The sequence below is a fragment of the Hordeum vulgare genome, chromosome 4H (genome assembly GCF_904849725.1).
Source record: "Hordeum vulgare subsp. vulgare chromosome 4H, MorexV3_pseudomolecules_assembly, whole genome shotgun sequence".
Classification (NCBI taxonomy): Eukaryota; Viridiplantae; Streptophyta; class Magnoliopsida; order Poales; family Poaceae; genus Hordeum; species Hordeum vulgare.
The window spans coordinates 397,013,974-397,034,407 of NC_058521.1; the positions used below are offsets into that span (position 1 = coordinate 397,013,974).

The 20,434-nt window shown below is 41.4% G+C and overlaps 1 protein-coding gene across 1 annotated transcript; it reads left to right on the plus strand.

The window, feature by feature from the left end:
• Nucleotides 1-4,082: 4,082 nt before the first annotated feature.
• Nucleotides 4,083-8,014, plus strand: LOC123446511 (peroxidase 56-like). The gene is made up of 4 exons (XM_045123087.1): nucleotides 4,083-4,438; nucleotides 4,523-4,711; nucleotides 4,824-5,022; nucleotides 7,427-8,014. Exons 1-4 carry the CDS (start codon nucleotides 4,205-4,207, stop codon nucleotides 7,831-7,833), a joined length of 1,029 nt encoding a protein of 342 aa, XP_044979022.1. The 5' UTR covers nucleotides 4,083-4,204; the 3' UTR covers nucleotides 7,834-8,014.
• Nucleotides 8,015-20,434: the final 12,420 nt, after the last annotated feature.

The window sequence follows — 20,434 nt, forward strand, 5'->3', positions numbered from 1 at the left end:
AAATTCACATGTATTCAAAAAAGTCTCCATCAAATTTTATCGCCTTTGTACTTTATTTGATATAGAATTTTTGTGAAACAATAAACACACACAAAAATAGGAATTGGCACTAGGCACTGGTTAAGTAGGTTAGTCCCAAAAATAATACAAAATGTTGCCAATAGTACATGAAAGTTTTAGAATATTGGCATGAATACCTCATAAATTATCGATACGTTGGAGCGTATCAACAGTCATCGTGTCAATGTTCCTTTCCTAGTAACTTACGTGGCCAATGGCAGTAGTGTCATATTGTGTTAATTTGGTGCAAGATGCTGAAGATAAGAAGACAAAGTCTCACTATAGAAAGGTGACCCCATTGTTTCTCTCCAATAAATATAGTGCAGGTATTATGGTAATGACTCTTGGTTGGTCTATCCAGTTTCCCACCTAATTTAAGTTATGATACCACTACCATTGATACAAGTATGCCAAAATCATCATTTGAAAATCTGCTCATTTTCCTGTGTCCCAATTCTAACAAAGAAGATGTACGTTTGTGCACCGATTGATAGTTGAAGCAATGATAGAAATGATGGAGGAATCAGATGTGCACATTCTTTCACAACAACAACTAACCAATGATTTTAGTTATGGTATGGCAAAGAAGAAAGAACTTGCTCAGATGCTTATGGGCTTCATCTGGGTGAGGTTGCAGATTGAAAGGTTGTAGATCGTTAAGCTCTATTCATTATTTGCACTGGCATCAATCTTTGATTGCATGGTGGATGTAATTTCGTGTAATATATGCTTCGATGTGTATGTTTTTTCTTGTATGTTGTATATTTGAATAGAGCGGCTTGCAAACCAGCTTTCTACATCGAAACTCAATTTGCGGCAAACAAGACAAAATATGAAATGTAATCCCTCCGTCGCAAAATAAGTGTCTTAAGATTAGTACAATTTTGTACTATAGCTAGTACAAACTTGAGTCAGTTATTTTAGGACGGAGGGAGTAATTAATAACTAGAACAAAGCGACATGGGCCCTTCATCTACGGGAATGACCCACTGCCTATAATCGGCTCGCACTTAATAGCTCGGCCAAAACTGACATACGCCCTAGTGGACCAGATTTATCGCTCTAAAGAAATGGTCCAGCTAATGGGATCAATGTAATAGATGGGCTTAAATCAACATGGGCCATTTTCTTAGTTGGGCATACAACCATGCAGGAAATTTTCCCAATTTATTGTCAGGCCTTAACAAGCCGGAAGATCGATTGGGACGTGTTAGTGGAAACGAGCCAACGGCCATTAGCATGCCAAAATAGTCCCCAGTTAATGCTTGGACCGTTTCCATGTGAGGCCGTTAACATGCCCAAATCCAGTCGGTCCATAAGTGGGCCATTGTACAACACAGGACTTTAACAAGTCGAAAGTCATGACGAGCTAGAATTGTGCCATGGAGGACATGGGTCGGTAAGACGTCGAAAGTGAACTTGGACCTTCAACGGCCCAACTATGTTGTGGGACATTAACATGCCGAAAGACAAAATGGTAAGGAAGTTGGCCCAACTATCTTGTGGGACGCTAAAAGGCTGAAATTCCTACGGCTTGGAAATTGGTCCATCTCTATAATGGGCAATTAACAGGCCAAAAGGACCTTGGGCCACAAATGAGCCCAAAGACATAGTGGGCTATTAACAGGCTCGAACTCACGATGGTCGCAACCGAATTGGGAGAACCCTGTATGGGCTGTGGTTGCAAATGGGCCAGATGCAAGTAGGCCCTTAATGGACCAACCCGCTAATATTGACGTGTCTGGCCTTTTTTTTACTTAAATGGGACATTGTTGGGTCGTGCCATTTGTCATCGTATCATATACGTGTCTTGTCCATTGGTCGGCTGACATCTGTCGCAACGTAGAGCCGACATGTGGTTCCCTTGGCGAATTACAAAATGACACATGGAAAATTGTAAGTGGTCAGGTCTGTTAACCGCTGTCGGATCCAAAACAGGCACCCTATAGCTTAATGACGACCCATTACAGTGGCTGCCACGTGTCGGTTACCCTTGACGAAATCAATTCTATGATGCGCCATTTGTCGTCATGGAAGTGGACACTTCTGTGATGCTAAGTTGAGTCTTGTCATGGAACACTTCTACGACAGCACATGTATGACTATCTTCATTCTGTCACAAAATGGTCATGAATGTACATGCGTGACAAAAACCGTGACCTACTGTGACAAACATGTATCATCGCGAAAGTGGGTTCTTTTTGTAGTGATAGCTTTGTGTTGGCATCCCACTCATGAAACCATATAATACTCAATCCCTCTATGGCTGTCATTCTTTCCAAGGAAGCTAATCCAAGAACCAACTATTTAACCGTGCACCTGAGCCATCATGCTGCTGCCGATAACAGCCTCGTGTCTTGGGCACCGCCTAGCTGTAGGATCACAAGGTTAGTTATGGCAATTCGTAGTTTGATATTGCCCACCTTTTCTCTCCCCATGTCGTAAGAACTCTAGCCATGTTCCTCAGCAGTATATCAAGACACACAAACAGGTCGGTGATCTCGATGACACACACCCATGCCTCACGGACCACATCTAGAAACCCTTCCAACTTCACAGAAAACAGCTCAAATCTAAATCTCTTCCTCGATTGTAGTTGCTCTTCAAGCTAGAGGAACAAAGGGCAGTGGTCCGAGGATGATGAAGAGAGAGCATGTAGCAAACAATCTCGGTGATCCAACTACCAAACCAATGAAATGAATGCACGTTCAATTTTAGGCAAGATGGGCAATTCCCTCTCGTTACTCAATGTGAATCTACGTCCATGCAAGAACAACTCCTTTAGCGCATTATCATCAACAAATCTTGTAAACCTCCCCCTCATTCTTCGATCCAAATTGAAGTTGCTCTTATCTGCCGCATGAAGGACGAGATTCAACTCTCTGATGATAACACAAGGTCCTCGGCATAGCAATTGTCTCTCCAAGAGTTCATGAAGGAAATCATTTTTTTGCACATCCTCCTAAGGGTCATGAACGACAAAGAGACACCATGACGACCCTTCGCTGGGTGAGACGTATCCGATGATGAAATTGGAATCATTGACAAGATTCGAAAGTTGTATCCTCATGGAGTCCCAAGTGAGGAAAATGCATCCCCTCGTGTGTGATGCACACAAGTAATAAAAACCATCATAAGATGGCGTGACATTGCATTGTATTATGAATTGGTACACCCGCTCCAATTTTGTTTCGAGGATAGAAATGATCATTGCGTGCAATGAGTCCACAAATTCCCTGAGAGCTTTCTTTTTGCGTTGGCGAGATGTTAGGAGTTTCAGCTTAGCCTATCCTAATTTGTTTGAGGCTAAATAACTTTTTGTACTGTATTACCTTAAACATAGGTAAGCACATAAGTAAATAAAGCAGGATATGTATCATTGGGGCCTGGGGTAAAAATTGCATACATCCTCGATACAGGTCGTTGTCGGCAACTTACCTACGCATGCGATTTTGATATTGTAGATGTTTGAGTTAATTACTTCAACTCATATGGGTAACAGTGCTGTCATTAGCGAAGTTATTCGATAACCGAAATAGTAACGCATATGTATGCACCACAATGTGTAACAGTGTTATCACTAGCGAAGTTATTTACAATGTGTAACGTATATGTATGCACTACAATGTGTAACGTATATGTATCCACCACAATGTGTAACAGTGCTATCACAACGATTTTGATACGTATTGTAGATGTTTGAATTAATTACTTCAACTCATATGTGTAACAGTGCTATCACTAGCGAAGTTATTCGATAACCGAAGTACTTCCTCCGTCCTAAAATAAGTGTCTTAAGCTTAGTATAATTTTATATTAGAGCTAGTACAAAGTTGAGACAGTTATTTTGGGATGGAGGGAGTAGTAACGTATATATATGCACCACAATGTGGTGCCCGAGGCCGGTAAGATCCCGGAAACCCATGGCTAATCACATGGCATCATGCCCATGACGGCCGGAAAAAACGACGCTCTTAGTCAATGCTCCCTTTAGATCTCGGAGATGGCATCCACACTCCGCCTTTATCGCCGGTGACTCACGAAAACGAGGACTTTTCACATGTTGTTGCCTTGGCCATTCAGCTCTGCAAGCTTAGGTAGCTAGAGGGCAGACTTGCACTAGTTCTAGTGTTAGTGCTGTACCATGACAAAGTGGGTGCCTCCTCTCGGTCTCAGGTTCTCACTTCCTCCTCTGCTGCTGCTGGTGGCAGTGATTGCTCCCGTCCATGCCTATGGCAAACTTGAGGTCGGGTTCTACAGGCATTCGTGCCCCGACGCCGAGGCCATTGTTCGCAGGATCGTCACCATGGCTATGGAAGATGACCTAACAGTCACCGCGCCGCTGCTAAGGCTCCACTTCCATGATTGCTTCGTCAGGGTAAAATACTTTGCCTTGGGTCTTTAGCTTGGGTCTTTAACTGCTAATGGCAGTTACTCACTTCGTGAGTGACATGAGGTGCAGGGTTGCGATGGATCAGTGCTGGTCAACTCGACCAAGACCAACATCGCGGAGAGGGACGCCAAGCCGAACCACACCCTGGACGCCTTCAACGTGATCGACACCATCAAGGAGAGGCTGGAGGAGAAGTGCCCAGGCACCGTCTCCTGCGCAGACATCCTCGCCGTCGCCGCCAGAGACGCTGTCTCGCTGGTAATATAATACAATTAAGCCTCTCCTTTCCTCCATTCAGATATCAGAATGCATCATCAAAGCTAGTGTTGAGTTGGGGTTTGAGCGTTGCTGCATTTTTCCAATTAACCAGGCTACTAAGGTCGTGACCAAGGGGGAATGGAACAAGGACGGCAACTTGTACGAGGTGGAGACCGGCCGGCGAGACGGCCGCGTGTCGAGCGCCAAGGAGGCGGCGGCGGAGTTGCCTGATTCCTTTGATGGAATCCAAAAGCTCATCAAGAGGTTTGCGTCCAAGGGCCTTGGACTCAAGGATCTTGTTGTTCTATCAGGTAATTCTTGACCACCAGGCAGTTTATACTTTCGAATCTTGCCAGTCTTTTATAGGACAAGTTGCAGTAACCGTAGTGGAAAGTTCTTTACGGTTGCCCCAGTTGTACGCACTACGCACGACCCCGCTACATTCTTAACTTGACTGAGTTAGACGATGCCCACATTGCTGCGAGAATACTTTCTGTTAGAATACATTTAGATTAATAATATGAGAATTGGAACTGAAAATACATATGATTCATTATTTTGTATAGTTGTAAAATATCTATGTGTAATATAAATAGCATAACAAAATGTCAACGGATGAGCCTTTTCCATGCATGATAGCCTAGTGAGGTGGACTTTTCCCGGGCATGGTTTGATCTTTTATCTTTCTTTTTTGCGGGGGTATGATACATGCTAGTAGATGATATCCCGTACTTTGTTGCTGGAATTGGTTGCACAATATTCTATGAGATTTGTTTGTATGAAGCATGAGAGCAAGTATAATAGGATGACGTAGGCGAGCTGTAAGACTTAAAATAATATATTTATGATGAGTTGGAAGAGAGGGAAGAGGAGAGAGAAAAAAAGCGGGCTACAAACTAACAGCCGACTGTAACACGTGCTCCTAGACACTTTGTGAGAGAGGATGATGGGCCTTGTATCAATAAAGTAGTACTCCCTCTGTAAAGAAATATAAGAGCATTTAGATCACTAAAGTAGTTATCTAAATGCTCTTATATTTATTTACGGAGGGAATACTTATTTACATCTACCTACTGTATTTGCGGGCTATAAGCTTGGCTATAGATGACGTATCAATATCATATAGCCACGAGCTGGCTGTATTATTAACCATGCTCTGATAATTTGGAAATAATATGAAAACTGAAAATGAAAATACATATGATTTGCATTATTTGATCATGGTGAACATAAGTAGCACAATTCATCGAAAAATCTTTCTCATGCATGGTTGCATATTGATGTGATATGGTTGTACAGCGAGAGGATTAATTAATGGTAGTCATCAATTTTATATGAGGTGATATCACCACTAGTGCTTAAACTTCTCACCGATGTTCACTTTATTGCCTAAACTTGAAAAATACGTTAAACTGGCTCTAGAACTTGGCACAAAGGTGCATATACGGTAATAATCTCATCCATAGACGTATAATGCGCTGATGTGGCACTATATTTTGACCAACATGCACACGTGGCATGGGACCCGCTTAGAACATATGTCAGCACAAAGAAAAACTAAAAAATAAAAATTGCAGCCTTTCGGTCTAAAAAATAAGCAGAATTAGCTAGCAACTCTTCCTCCAAATTTTTTTATACTCGGCGACGATAAAGACTCTTAATGTTCGTCGAGGAAGACGTGTTAGTTTTACTAGATATTTGTAAAAGCTTTGTCAACTATGATCACAGTAAAAAAATTAAATTAAATATTCGTGTCTCATAGATATTATACTGACAAATAGCATAACTTATTTATAAATTGTTCAAATAAAATATTCACACTTTTATTAATATTTGCTTGTAATAACTTTCACTCGTGACACATATTCATAACTTTTACATAACTGAAATATAGTTAGATGTAAATATTTATAATAATAAAATAATTTTAAATTTTGCATTGGTATGAATATTTTTTGTTATGAAAAAAATTCTAAAACAACAAACTTAGGAATTTCAAAATGTGCATATAAATATTTATTTTTTTGTATAATTAAAACAATAATTGTAATTTGTAATTTTTCTTTATGATATTATAAACTATACAGACATTTTTATAACAAGAAATACAATTTAGTTTGTATGATTTGTCTAAAAATAGTAAATTAATACTATTTAAAATTACGTGCACATTATGGTAAATAAGTTATATTTCATATGTATAATATTTATAACACACTAGTACTTTAACTTTATATTTATTGCTATCATTATAATTTACGTACTTTTTGCAAATTTAAGAGAAAAACTAACATTGACCGCACTTATTCGAGCCCATTGAAACCATATGGATATCCCAAAAAAAACGTACATGCATGTGGGTGTATATAGATATGATGGTTACACACTTTGTACACCTAATCTTAATTGTGGGGCGGCTAGGACACGTTGTCGCTATCCTCTAGAAGCTAGTTCAAATCATTTGTACAGCAAATTTTAACTGAGTTTTTTTTCCTTTTGTGTGTGTCACGTCAGCGCACTATACGTCATATAGATAGGATTACCATTGTATATGAACGCTTGTGTCAAGTTCTAAAATCAGTTCGATGTATTTTTCAAGTTCAGGCATCAAAGTGAACATCAATGACAAGTTTAAGCATCACCGGTGATATTACCTGATTTTATATACTCCTAGTGTATTATTTATTTCAATTAATTAAACTCGTGTGTGATCAGGTGCCCACTCGCTAGGGAATTCACACTGCCCATCTTTAGAGAAGAGACTACGTAATTTCACGGCTGATGACGATATAGACCCTACCCTGGACAAGACGTACGCGGCAACACTAAAGCAACAGTGCACAAATTCTGATGACAACGTGACGGAGGTGCAAATGGTGCCGGGGCGCTCGACAAGTTTTGATGCAACCTACTACCGCCTCGTCACAGAGAACAAGGGCCTTTTCCACTCGGACGAGGCCTTGTTGAGTAATGGTGCTACAAAAATGCTCGTGTATGGTTACATGAGTTTGGAGAAGAGATTCCTTAAGGACTTTGGGGTATCTATGGTGAATATGGGGAGGGTTGATGTGCTCGCCGGTAGCGAGGGGGAGATCAGGAGAACATGTGCCGTTCTCAACTAATATAAACTACCTAGTTGTTCTGTGGTGTATGTGGTGTTCAATCTTGTCAATTTGCTTTTGTTCAATAGATGTGTAGGAATTAAAGTTTTAACTTCAGAATTGTCAGCTTAATCTTTTGTTGGCATTTATAGTCCTAATGTTTATCATAACATGTTGCATATATTTTTATCGTCTTCTTACAGACCTATCGTGAGCAATCATTATTGTTCTTGAAATGGATTGAGTACCCAGTGTCTGTATCAAGTGATAAAGATACCCATTCTTATTGCATGCCGTCGATCCTTATAAGAAATGTAAAAAGAAGTATCAAGGGAAATTAAATAAACCGCAATAGAAATTACATTTTACTAATTTATACGTCACAAACACTATAGCTAGACAACAACACAAACCGGCTAAACATATCACATGTATACCATCTCTAAGTGCTTGGACATAGATACAAAAAATACATCTTCGTGAACCACTTTGAAATCTAGTGAATAGTATTACGTTCAATTTGCAAAAAATGAAAATTTAATTTTTGATAGAAGATATCACTCTGCCAATCCCACATAATCATCTGGTTACGCTGGAGACCAAATTCTCGATTACTACTTCTAAAACAAGGAAAAAGACTTGTCATTTACATTGCTTAAGAAGAAGAGAGTTGTCTAAACAAATTGATCAGACACACAAAAAGTTATATCATCAAGGTATCATGTTGGCCCATCGAATTACTTCTCCACGAGCAAGTGACTCCGCTTCACCTAGCGACCACCGACATAGCCCAAAACACACAGGCCATGAGAAGTCGCATGCAGATCGAAGCCAAACAATCAGCCACACGTCAAGGCAGCTATGGATGCGTGAATGATCTACGATGGAGAAGTATGCAAGACTAGAGCTGCAAAGGATCACCTAGTTGGTCACCTATGACATGTCATCATGGCCGCATGAGTCTTGTCATTGCCGCGAACACACCGAAGAGTTGACTACTACAACCTTGCCGTGACCTGATGGCCTACAAGACACAGAGGGTTGTCTAGTGACTTCATGTAAGTATCCTATACAATTATCATCCCAACCAGGAGCGGAGGAGAATATTAATTAAAGTGTTTCTACCGCACATAAATTATAAAAGATTGTGTGAAGTAATTGCCTGAAAATCTGCAGATACTATTATTGCCTCATGAAACAAATATACGAGAGTGGTGAAAGAGTTGATGATTGCAGTGAGAATAATAGAGAGCATAAAAGTAAAGAACATAAAGAAAAGTGGCTACAAATATACGGTTTGTTGTTTCCAATGAAGAGATTATGCACGAAGAAACTTTGAATTATGGTGTCCATCAAGTGTGTGAGTGCGACGGTAATATTGGTTAACTTGTATTGTGATTCTAGCGCATAGATTGTTGGTTTGTAGGTGGTTCACACTTATATGATCAAATTCCTCCATGCCGGAATTTTTCTCCCTTATTGCCATGAATCACCGTTCCCATAGCATGGTCGTGATCGTAATTAAGGTCATATGATCGGAATAATGCTTTAAGTGTCATGGATCCCTGTTATCCTCATTTGTCCTCCCTCCTCGTAGATACCAACACATGTCACCTGGTGGTCATGAATTTGCTAAAAATATGTGTGTTACCTATGTAGATCTTTAGATCATGTTGCATGGTCTCTTAAATTGGACAACACACATTACACTCGCCATAGATAAACAACTTACTAATCAGTCATAGAATTATTATCACAAATGACGAAATATAGAATAGGCACAAAATGAATATCACCAATCCCCTACATATCCCACGCCTATGAGTGATTACTCAAGCATGAGGGGGAAATAACCAAATAACGTATAGGCCAAACGAAGGGAAATCATCTCAATAGTACCAACAAAGATCCACAATAAGATGAATGATTAAATATGTCTCAGTCTCCAGATGACTACTAATAAATTTCAAACCCTAATCTTACAACTGGAAGTTTCTCTCTCCATGATGGTGTTTGCGATGAATGGAATGGGATCTGAGCGGAAGAGGCGGAATGGATCTTCAAGACTCTTCCTTCTCTAGATCTCTACTATCTCTGTTCTGGTGGTTGTGACGGTGGCCCCTTTCTATATTTGTGATCGAAAAAACGCGACATTTGGTGTTGGAACATAAGACGACCATGAGTGAGTCACTGTGATGTTATTTACGTATGGACTGCTTAGTTGGTTCACCAAACTTAAAGAAGAGACGGTGTTATTTCAAGGCAATATGTACGCTCGTCAAAATATTAATAATTAATGGCCTAGGAGCATTCATGCACTGGACGACAATTGGCACGTGAGACAAAAAGAGAGAAATAGTCAGGGAGAGGCAATTGTGAGGGTGAGGTTGTAATATGTAACTGAAGTGGTAACATGGCAATGTTATGACGTGGACAATCTGCATGTTGGAAGAACGCCTTATAGTGTGGATGAACTTCCTAATAATGTAAGATAAGATTTCCCAAGCTTAGGTTCTTGCCTAACAAAGACTACTCCTCTTCACCGCCATGGCCATGGAGCCACAAGTAATCATTTGGTACCAGTGGCGAAGGCAGCTATCTGGCAAGCTTTGGCGCTCGCCATACCTAAGCAAACCTGCTCGTTGCAAATATACGTACTATTATACTGCTTTTTAGGACATATACGTAGCTCCTGTTGGGCCTGGTTAGACGTTTTTTGATGGGCCTGGTTCGCCACAACTCCATTAAAATCAAGTGCGGCCACTACACGACCAAACCTTGCACTGCAAACTGCTTGTGTGCTTGTTCATGAAACAGCGGTCGTGCATGGTTGAGACGACGACGGATACATCAGTAGGGCACGACAACGCGCTAGCGCGGCGCCTTCGACCGTCAAGTGGCAACCGACGACCGTGACCCGGCCAGGCCGCGAGGGTGAGCAGATCTTGACGCTTGCATGTTATTCATGACGAGTTGTCGTTGACTGATATTGAACTAGATATAAACTATTAAAAACGGGGTACATGAGTACGTTCTCCAGTTTTAGATCCAATCATCTATGTACATTTTTTTTACGGGAAATCACATATGTACTTGCGCATTATATTTATTTCAATACTCACATAGTTAAAAAACTAATTGATTATTTTCCTCTTGTAGCTGCGATATGGATACTTAAAAGAACTGTTCTTACTGAAATTAAGAATGAAATTCAAAATAAACCTAGAAGAATGCCACTGCCACAGTGTACTTAATAAAAGTAAAGCTTTATTATAGGTATGTGTTCTTTCTAACTATCATCGCATGTATAAAGTGTTTTATACGATTATATCCTAATAATAACTAATTCATGATTTGTTATGTTCATCTGTACCATAAAGATTATAAATTGATGATGGGAAATCCATGTACTTACTTGTGATTTTTGGACGTAGTTTTTTTCTTTCATAAACTTCGCCACACCTAAAACATATTCCTGCCTCCGCCACTGTTTGGTACGCTGGAGGAAGAAGGCGCGGAAGCGGGGTGTGAAGTCTGCCCGGAAGGTGGCCAGAATGCAGTGAAGGCATGAGGGTTGCGCGAGAGAAAATCGATGTTGGTGTTAGTTTGTTGGAGTGCGTCTCGACACCTCCAACACGCCGCACCAACAGCTGAAACTCTACCCTAGGAATATAATTGCCACTGTAGCAAAAAGGCTACTGTGACACGTCCCATCACTGCTTTGCGTTGTAGCTGGCGCTGACGGGCTCCCAGTGGGGATCAACATCAGGCTCTATGAACCGCGCGCCTATACCCCATCGATCCAAGCCTGGTCAATCTGATCAATGGTGATCACTGATCACCCACTCATTACGTGAGCTCACCTCAAAAGCTTGCCAAAGAGGAAAGCGCACAAGTATCGGGTCCCCGTTAATCATCGAGCATTGACAAGAGAGTGCTCCTTTAGTTACGATCGGATGTGTGAAACATGGAGTTAATCATAACCTCTTGAGTAAGTTTATTAGTAGGGCTTGTTTGCACTGCGCTAAGCCTAGTCAAATCATCGTGAAAGCGACTAGCGGGGTGCATAACTAGACAACTCGTATGTATGTCACATGTACTTTTCACTAGTAGAAAATGAGGCTTTCGGACGAAGCCTCAAACCCATTAGCCTTGGGTCCAAGTAAAATCAAGACCAATGCTATGCATTGGTCCCGATTCGAGCTGTCAGGGCCTTGCGGGGCAATAATTCCGGTTCCGTTCGATGCATTAGCACCGGTTCGTGTCAAAAACCGGGACTAAAGATCCAGTGACTGGAACGTGGCGCCCGCGGTGGTGGCAACCGTTCGTGTCCCTTTAGTCCCGGTTGATGGCTTAACCCGGGACTAAAGATCTGACACGTGGTGTGCCGCAGTGGTGGCAACTGTTCGTATCCTCCTTTAGTCCCGGTTGGTGGCTCAACCCGGGACTAAATATCCGAACGGTTCGCCTCTCGCGTCGTTTCGAGCGATGAAAAGCACGAACCGAAGCAGAGTTTCACCATTTCTCTGTTTCTTCTTCTCTCTCGCTCTCCTCTCTTCTTCCCCTCTCTTTTTCCACCATGGCAACCACTCGCTACAGACAGGTGCTCGCATATGGCACGACCGAACTCAATGTCGTGTACACGAACGACAGTGCCATGGTGCCAAGTTTTCTTTCCTATTTCCAGGAACGGCTCCAAGAGGCGGAGAAGAATGAGAATTTCATGAGGCTTGATCTGGAGTATACGGCCAATCAACAAGATGTTGTCGTCATCCAACTATGTTTCAAGAGACATGTCATGGTCTTTCAATGGGCGAGGTAATAGTTTTGAGGCTTTCTTTGATCGAAGGTTATGAAAATTGCATATAATGATATAGGTTTCATTGGATAGCAATATGCAGTTTCTATGTTCCATTGGATAGCAATTGCATATAGTGATCTAGGTTTCATTGGATAACAATATATATATATATATATATATATATGCAGTTTCATCAGATAGAATTGTCATAATTAACCGTGTCTGAAGCCTTATTTTCTACTAGTGTTTCTTCCGATTGCTTATGGAGAGAGGCGGAGCCAAGAACAGAACAAAGAAGTGGGGGCGAGCCAAGTATTACAAAATTTACATCCCGTAGCTAGCTTATTGTAAATAGGCCTCTTTACCTCGTATTTGTATGTTTATGATCTTTGTAAAATATCGCCCCAAGTTAGATGGGTAGTAATTTGAAGACATTATTTATAAATTAATTTAAGGGAAATTTTAAGGAGAAGCAACGCACCACAACTCTTCTATGCAACGGCTCGTGCAGCCCCATGCACATGCAAGAATCTTCCACCTCATGCTTACATCGTCTCATTAAATGTATTTTAAAATTTTAAAAATGATTTATCTCACAGATTAATAATTTGGTTTGAGATTCGCTTTCACCGTTAGGTTTGTCTCGACAAGACTTTCAAAATAAGATCTCATATTGATATGTTTCGTTGATTTTTTTTCGTCGTTCCTATTTACCACATTTATGTCATCATAGTTATCATCTTAAGGATGTATAATTGTCATAAAATTATACATAGTTATGAGGACAATAATTTTATACTTTTTAAGCATTGCAATATTATGTGAAGCTAAAAAATGGGTTTAAAGCACTAACAATAAGCAAGTAAATGCATGAACCAGCACAAGGACAATGAATCAAGTTTTTTAGTGGGGTATATCGACATTCATAAACCTGATAACCAAGTTGATTTAATGTGAGAACTATGTGACAAATAATATGGCAAGTAAGTGATAGTAATCTGGCAAGTACCGGCGAAAACAAAAGTTATCGAAACATGTCGATATGGGATCTAGTTTTGAAGATCTTGTCGCGAAAAAAATCACTGATGAAAGCGGATCATTAATTGATATAACGGTTTGGAGATAAATTTTTTTAAATACAAATTAAAAATATATTTAATAATGTCATACTTATGTAATGTTGCATGTATGTAAGGAATGAATGGAAGCGAGCCGCCGTACGAAAAGGCTAATATACGACGCCGCTCCCTAGTAAAGTCCTCATTAATCTATTGTCTTACATACTACTCCCTTTGTTGCTAAATAATTATAGTCGGAAAAACTAGACTAATTTTCTTTAATTACAATTATTTAGTTAGAGAGGGAGTAGATTAATTAGACTGCAAAAAATAAGGTGCCGGGTCTTTCTTCTTCTAAACACGAAGCTGCTAGGTCGTAGTCGAATGAAAAAAGTACTGGCAACCACAACTGCTGGCATGTGTGATAGTGTATATCGGTGTACCTTTGAATTAAGCTCTTGATCAAGCACAAATACTTGACGGATCAATTGCAAATAATCTAAGCGGCAAACGCCTTGGAAGTAATCTACATCAGCATCATGATCTAAGTAGCCCTCGCGCCTCGTGGTTGGTAAACGGAGCAGCTCCCGACGCGCGGCTGGTAAACAAGGCAGTGCCGATGGCTGGAAAACGGGTGCAGCGCCGGCTTTTGGCAAGCGGGGATGCGGGGGCAGCAAGCCGGACGAGCGTCCAAAAACCCTAGCTAACGCATAGATTCCGGGAACTACCACTCATAGGCTTTCTCCGTACCCTAGTTTGTTTTTTTTCTTTTGATTGAGGGTGTCAAACGTGGGCACACGGGCTACGTACTAGTTGGGCTTTAGTTAAAGTACTAGGTTCGGGCTTAATTCGTGACTAAGCTGCCATTTTCCGACCATTAGCGAATATATTAATATACTCCCTTCGTTTTTAAATATAAGTCTTTTTAAAAGTTTCACTAAAACACTATATACGGATGTATATAGATATACTTTAGAGTGTAGATTCATTCATTTTGCTCCGTATGTAGTCATTTAGTGGAATCTCTTAAAAGACTTATATTTAGAAACGGAGGGAGTATATTGTACTATTGGTAGTATTGAGGGGGGCAAATCGTTGGGGGAGGGGGTCTAGCCCCTGCTCGCCCTTGTCTCCGCCCCTGCTTACGGAAGTGTGCTATCAAAGTACCCAAGTTTACTTATAGGACCAAATGAGGGCGAAGTGTAGTGTGGTGCACACACACATCTCCACGGAAGCCATGCCCCCTGAATTCTCTCTTTCAAAAATAGTATTCACAAACAATATCATGGAGTAGCGGATGGCGGGGTTTTGTATGGTCGATGCCTTTTCCTTGGAGAATTTGATGTCTTGCTTGACGAAGATAACCTCCCATGTCGTGCAAGCAATGGTGGTTGGTTCTCCAATCTCACTTATATTTCCCCCATTTTTAAAACCAAATGCGTCACATATCTCCTCGAGAGTGAGCACACATACTTGTCCCGAAAGTGAAAAAGTGCACATCGGCGGGACGTCGGGTCCTCAGGAGTGTCCTTGAAGCTGGAAATAAAATCGTGGGTGATCTCCTCATAGGTATGAGTGTGGAAGCTTCCAAAAACACCATGTCGGCGTTGTTCGCCAACCATATGAAGTCATCAAGGAGTCCTTGGTGCCGCAAGAACATCTTGCACCTCCACTTGGAGTGCACATCGCGCTTGCTCTGGATGGCATATCTCCCATTAAAGTTTGCCATGAGAGAACCACTCGCACTCCTCGGATGCTTCGCAGAAGAACACTCACTCTCATTCTTATTCCCCTTACAAGGCCTTTCATCGCGACCTATACAAAAATACACCAAAATTCTATAATTTTTACATGGGGATCGAGTTTACATACTACCTAAGATCGATTCTAACCAATTACTTCTAACTCTAACATTCAAATCAAATAAAAATCACAACTATACCAATCTAATCTAGAACAACAACGGGAGAAAAATAACCAAGGATGGGAGAAAATAAACCATTGATCAAGGGAGAAACGTACCAGAGAAGAGTTTGCTAGCATCATACGGATGAAAAACCAAAAAACGGAGGTTTGGGGCGATTTGGAGATGAGTTGGAAAGAGGAAGAGAGAGGTTGGGCATGAGGTTAGTGAAAGGACGTGGATGTTGCCTAAAGATGGGGGGTAAATAGGCGCTTTGAAATAGTTAAGATTTAGGCTTGAACAAATGCGAAATAAAATTGGGGTTTAATTTGTCAAGCATAAAACCTAAAATAACTAGGTTTACCTATGTTCACCAACAACTTATGCTAAGCATGATAAAAACTAAGTGATAGCAAGATATATAACATGAAACAATATGGCTATTACAAAGTTAAGGGCTCGAGTAAGAGATAATCGAGGCATGCAAAGATGACGATGTATCCTGAAGTTCACACCCTTGTGGATGCTTCTCTTCATTTGGAGCGGTGTGGAGGCATAGTGCTCCCCAAAATGTCACTAGGGCCATGATGTCTACTACACAACTTTATTCTTGTAGACTCTATTGGGCATCCAAGAGAAAAGTTTTGCAGGACAGTAGCAATTTTCCCTCAAGTGGATGAACTAAGGTTTATCATTCCGTGGCATGTGTAGGATGAAGATGGTCTCTCTCAAACAACCATGCAATCAAATACAATAAATCTCTTGTGTCCCTAACACACCAAATACAATGACAAATTGTATGGTTGCCCTAGTTCGGCAAAGAGATGATGATACAAGTGTAGTATGGGTAGTAGAAATAGGCTTTTTTAATATGAAAATATAAAAACAGCAAGTTAAAAAGTAGTAAACAGCGAGGAAAATGATATATCAATTCTTGGAATAAGTCCTAGGGTTCATAATTTGACTAGTGCAACCTCTCAACAGTGCTAACATAATTGAATCATATAACCATCCCTCAACGTGCGACAAAGAATTAGTCCGAAGTTGATATCTACTCGAGAACATAAGATGAAATTGTTGTAGGTAGTAGAACTACCTCTAAGTTATCCTTTCCAATAAATCTATTGAGCTATTCCTATAAATGTCACAAACACACCTAGAGTTCGTACTAGAATAACACCTATGATACGCATCAATCAACCCTAATGTCACCTAGATACTCCAATGTCACCTCAAGTATTCGTGGGTTGATTATTCAACATGCATCAAACAATTTCAGAGTCATCATATTAAATTCAATACAAATAACTTCAAAGAGTATGCCAAGATTTCTATCATGGAAAGTTGGACAAGAACGTGCATCAATCCATATGCATAGATTACCCTATTATCACCAAGGTAATCCGCAAGTTGACTACCAAAACATACATCAACTAAATCGAGCACCCCATTGTCACCATGGGTATCCACATGCAAGACATATATCAAGTGGTCTCAAATCCAATATTCAATCTGACATAACAAAATCTCAAAGGGAAAGACTCAATTCATCACATCAAGATAGCAAGGGAAGAACACCATATGATCCAACTATATTAACGAAGAGTGTCATACATCAAGATCTTGCCATCTCAAGAGCACGAGAGAGAGAGAGATAGAGAGAGAGAGATCAAACACATAGCTACTGGTACATACCCTCAGCCCCCAGGGTGAACTACTCCCTCCTCATCATGGACACCACCGGGATGATGAAGATGGCCTCTAGTGATGATTTACCCTCTGGCACGGTGCCTGAATAGTGCTTCAGATGAGATTTCTGAGGTACGGAGGCTTGCGGCGGTGGAGCTAAAGTTCTAGGTTTATTTCTCGGGTTTTCTCTATGAAAGGATCGATATGGTTGACTAGAGGGGGGTGAATAGGCAACTACCACTTTTTAACAATTCTTAACAAGTTAGGGTTAGCAACATAAAGGTTCTCTAAAATGACAACTAGGTGATCAACCTATATGATGCTACTAACTATAATCGCTAAGGCAAGTAAGAAATAATCTACAACAGTAACATACACAATCTAAAGGTTAGAGATAACCACAAGTGGAACCGATGAAGACGAGGATGTGTTACCGAAGTTCCTTCCCTTTGACAGGAAGTACGTCTCCGTTGGAGTGGTGTGGAGGAACAATGCTCCCCAATAAGCCACTAGGGCCATCGTATTCTCCTCACGCCCTGACACAATGCAAGGTGCCGTGATTCCACTATAGGTGCTCTTGAAGGCGGTGACCGAACGTTTACAACCAAGGTTGGGGCTAACTCCACACAAAGCTTGGAGGCTCCGAACAAGACCACGGAGCTTCACCACAATGGAATGTGGCTCCGAGGTGACCTCAACCGTCTAGGATGCTCAAACACCCAAGAATAACATGATTCGCAAGGGATTAGTGGGGGGGATCAAATTTCTCTTGGTGGAAGTGTAGATCTAAGCCTTCTCCACCAATCCCTAGAAAATCAACAAGTTTGATTGGCTAGGGATAGAGATCGGGCACTTATGAGATTAGGGAGCAACAATGGAGTCTTGGAGGGTCAAAGGTAGGGTTTTTGAAGTAGAAGAACCCTTTATATAGTGAGGGAACAAAACCAACCGTTACCCTCACTCTCAGCACGAGCAGGGCGGTATTACCGCTAGCAGCAGCGGTACTACCGCTGCCCCTCCAGCGGTACTACCGCTGCCCCTCCAGCGGTACTACCGCTAGGACCAGAGCGGTACTACCGCTGAGCTCATGGTAGCGCAAGGGCTACTACCGGGTCTACCACCGCCGAGAAAGTCTTCGCAAAAAGTTCGACGCGGTACAGCCGCAAGGATGGCGGTACTACGGTCTTGGAGCGGTACTACCGCTGGCCAGGGGCGGTACTACCGCTGGCCAGGGGTGATGACCCACAAGTATAGGATATCAATCGTATTCCTTTTGATAAGTAAGAGTGTCGAACCCAACGAGGAGCAGAAGGATCTGACAAGTGGTTTTCAGCAAGGAAATATCTGCAAGCACTGAAATTTTCGGTAACAAGTGATTGTGTGGTGAGATGATTCGTAGCGAGCAACAAGTAACAAAAGTAGCAACGGTGCAGCAAATGGCCCAATCCCTTTTGTAGCAAGGGACAAGCCTCGACAAAGTCTTATAGGAGGAAAAACGCTCCCGAGGACACACATGAATTTCTGTCATGCTAGTTTCATCATCTTCATATGATTCACGTTCGTTACTTTGATAGTTTGATATGTGGGTGGACCAGCGCTTGGGTACTGCCCTTACTTGGACAAGCATCCCACTTATGATTAACCCCTCTTGCAAGCATCCGCAACTACGAAATAAGAATTAAGACAAAGTCTAACCATAGCATTAAACTAGTGGATCCAAATCAGCCCCTTATGAAGTAACGCATAAACTAGGGTTTAAGATTCTGTCACTCTAGCAACCCATCATCTACTTACTACTTCCCAATGCCTTCCTCTAGGCCCAAATAATGGTGAAGTGTTATGTAGTCGACGTTCACATAAAACCACTAGAGGAAAAACAACATACAACACATCAAATTACCGAACGAATACCAAATTCACATGACTACTATTAGCATGACTTATGCCATGTCCTCAGGAACAAAAGTAACTACTCACAAAGCATAACAATATCCATGACCAGAGAGGTAATGAGTAGCATCAAGGATCTGAACATAAACTCTTCCACCAAATAATCCAACTAGCATCAACTACAAAGAGTAATCAATACTACTAGCAACCTTACAAGTACCAATCGGAGTCACGAGATGGAGATTGGTTACAAGTGATGAACTAGGGTTTGGAGATGAGATGGTGCTGATGAAGATGTTGATGGTGACGAGTCCCCTCCGATGAGAGGAGTGTTGGTGATGACGATGGCGACGATTTCCCCCTCTGGGAGGGAAGTTTCCCCGACAGGATCGTCCTGCCGGAGCTCTAGATTGGTTCTGCTCAAGTTCCGCCTCGTGGCGGCGGCGAAACCATGAAAAAGCTCCTCCCTGATTTTTTTCCTCGACGAAACCCTTCATATAGTAAAAGAGGGGGGCTAGTGGGCCAGTGGGCTGCCCATGAGCCCCTATGGCACGGCCTGGGGGTGGCCGCGCCGTGCAGGCTTGTGGGCACCAGGGTCTGGCACTTCTTTGGCCCAGTATTTTTGATAAATCGAGAAAAAAATCCCCGTTGATTTTTACGGCATTTGGAGTTGCGCAGAATAGGTATCTCAACTTTGCTCCACTTTCAGGCCAGAATTCCAGTTGCTGCATTCTCCCTCTTCATGTAAACCTTGCAAAATAAGAGAGAAAAGGCATAAGAATTGTACCGTAATGTGAACTAACAGCCAAAGAAGCGATAAATATCAACATGAAAACATGATGCAAAATGGACGTATCAACTCCCCCAAGCTTAGACCTCGCTTGTCCTCAAGCGAAAGCCGAGCTCGATAAATATGTCCACGTGTTTAGGGAGAGAGGTGTCGACAAAACAAGATACGAACATGCATGCATCATGATCAAGATCAGAACAGCATTACCAACATATAATCTCTCATGATAAATGATAATTCCTTCACAAAGTAAAGCATGGATCAAGAACCTTACCGAGAAGTAACAACCGATAGCCTTTAGTCATTGAAGCAATTGCACTTTATCACAACATCAGAAAGAATCAAATAAGAGCTTGTAAAGCAAATCCACATACTCAATCATTCTTTCGTTCTCTACAATTGCTACAACTCACGTGGTACTCATGAGATCAAAGTTTCAGCTGGACACAGAGAAAGATAGGGGCTTACAGTTTTGCCTCCCAACTGCTTAC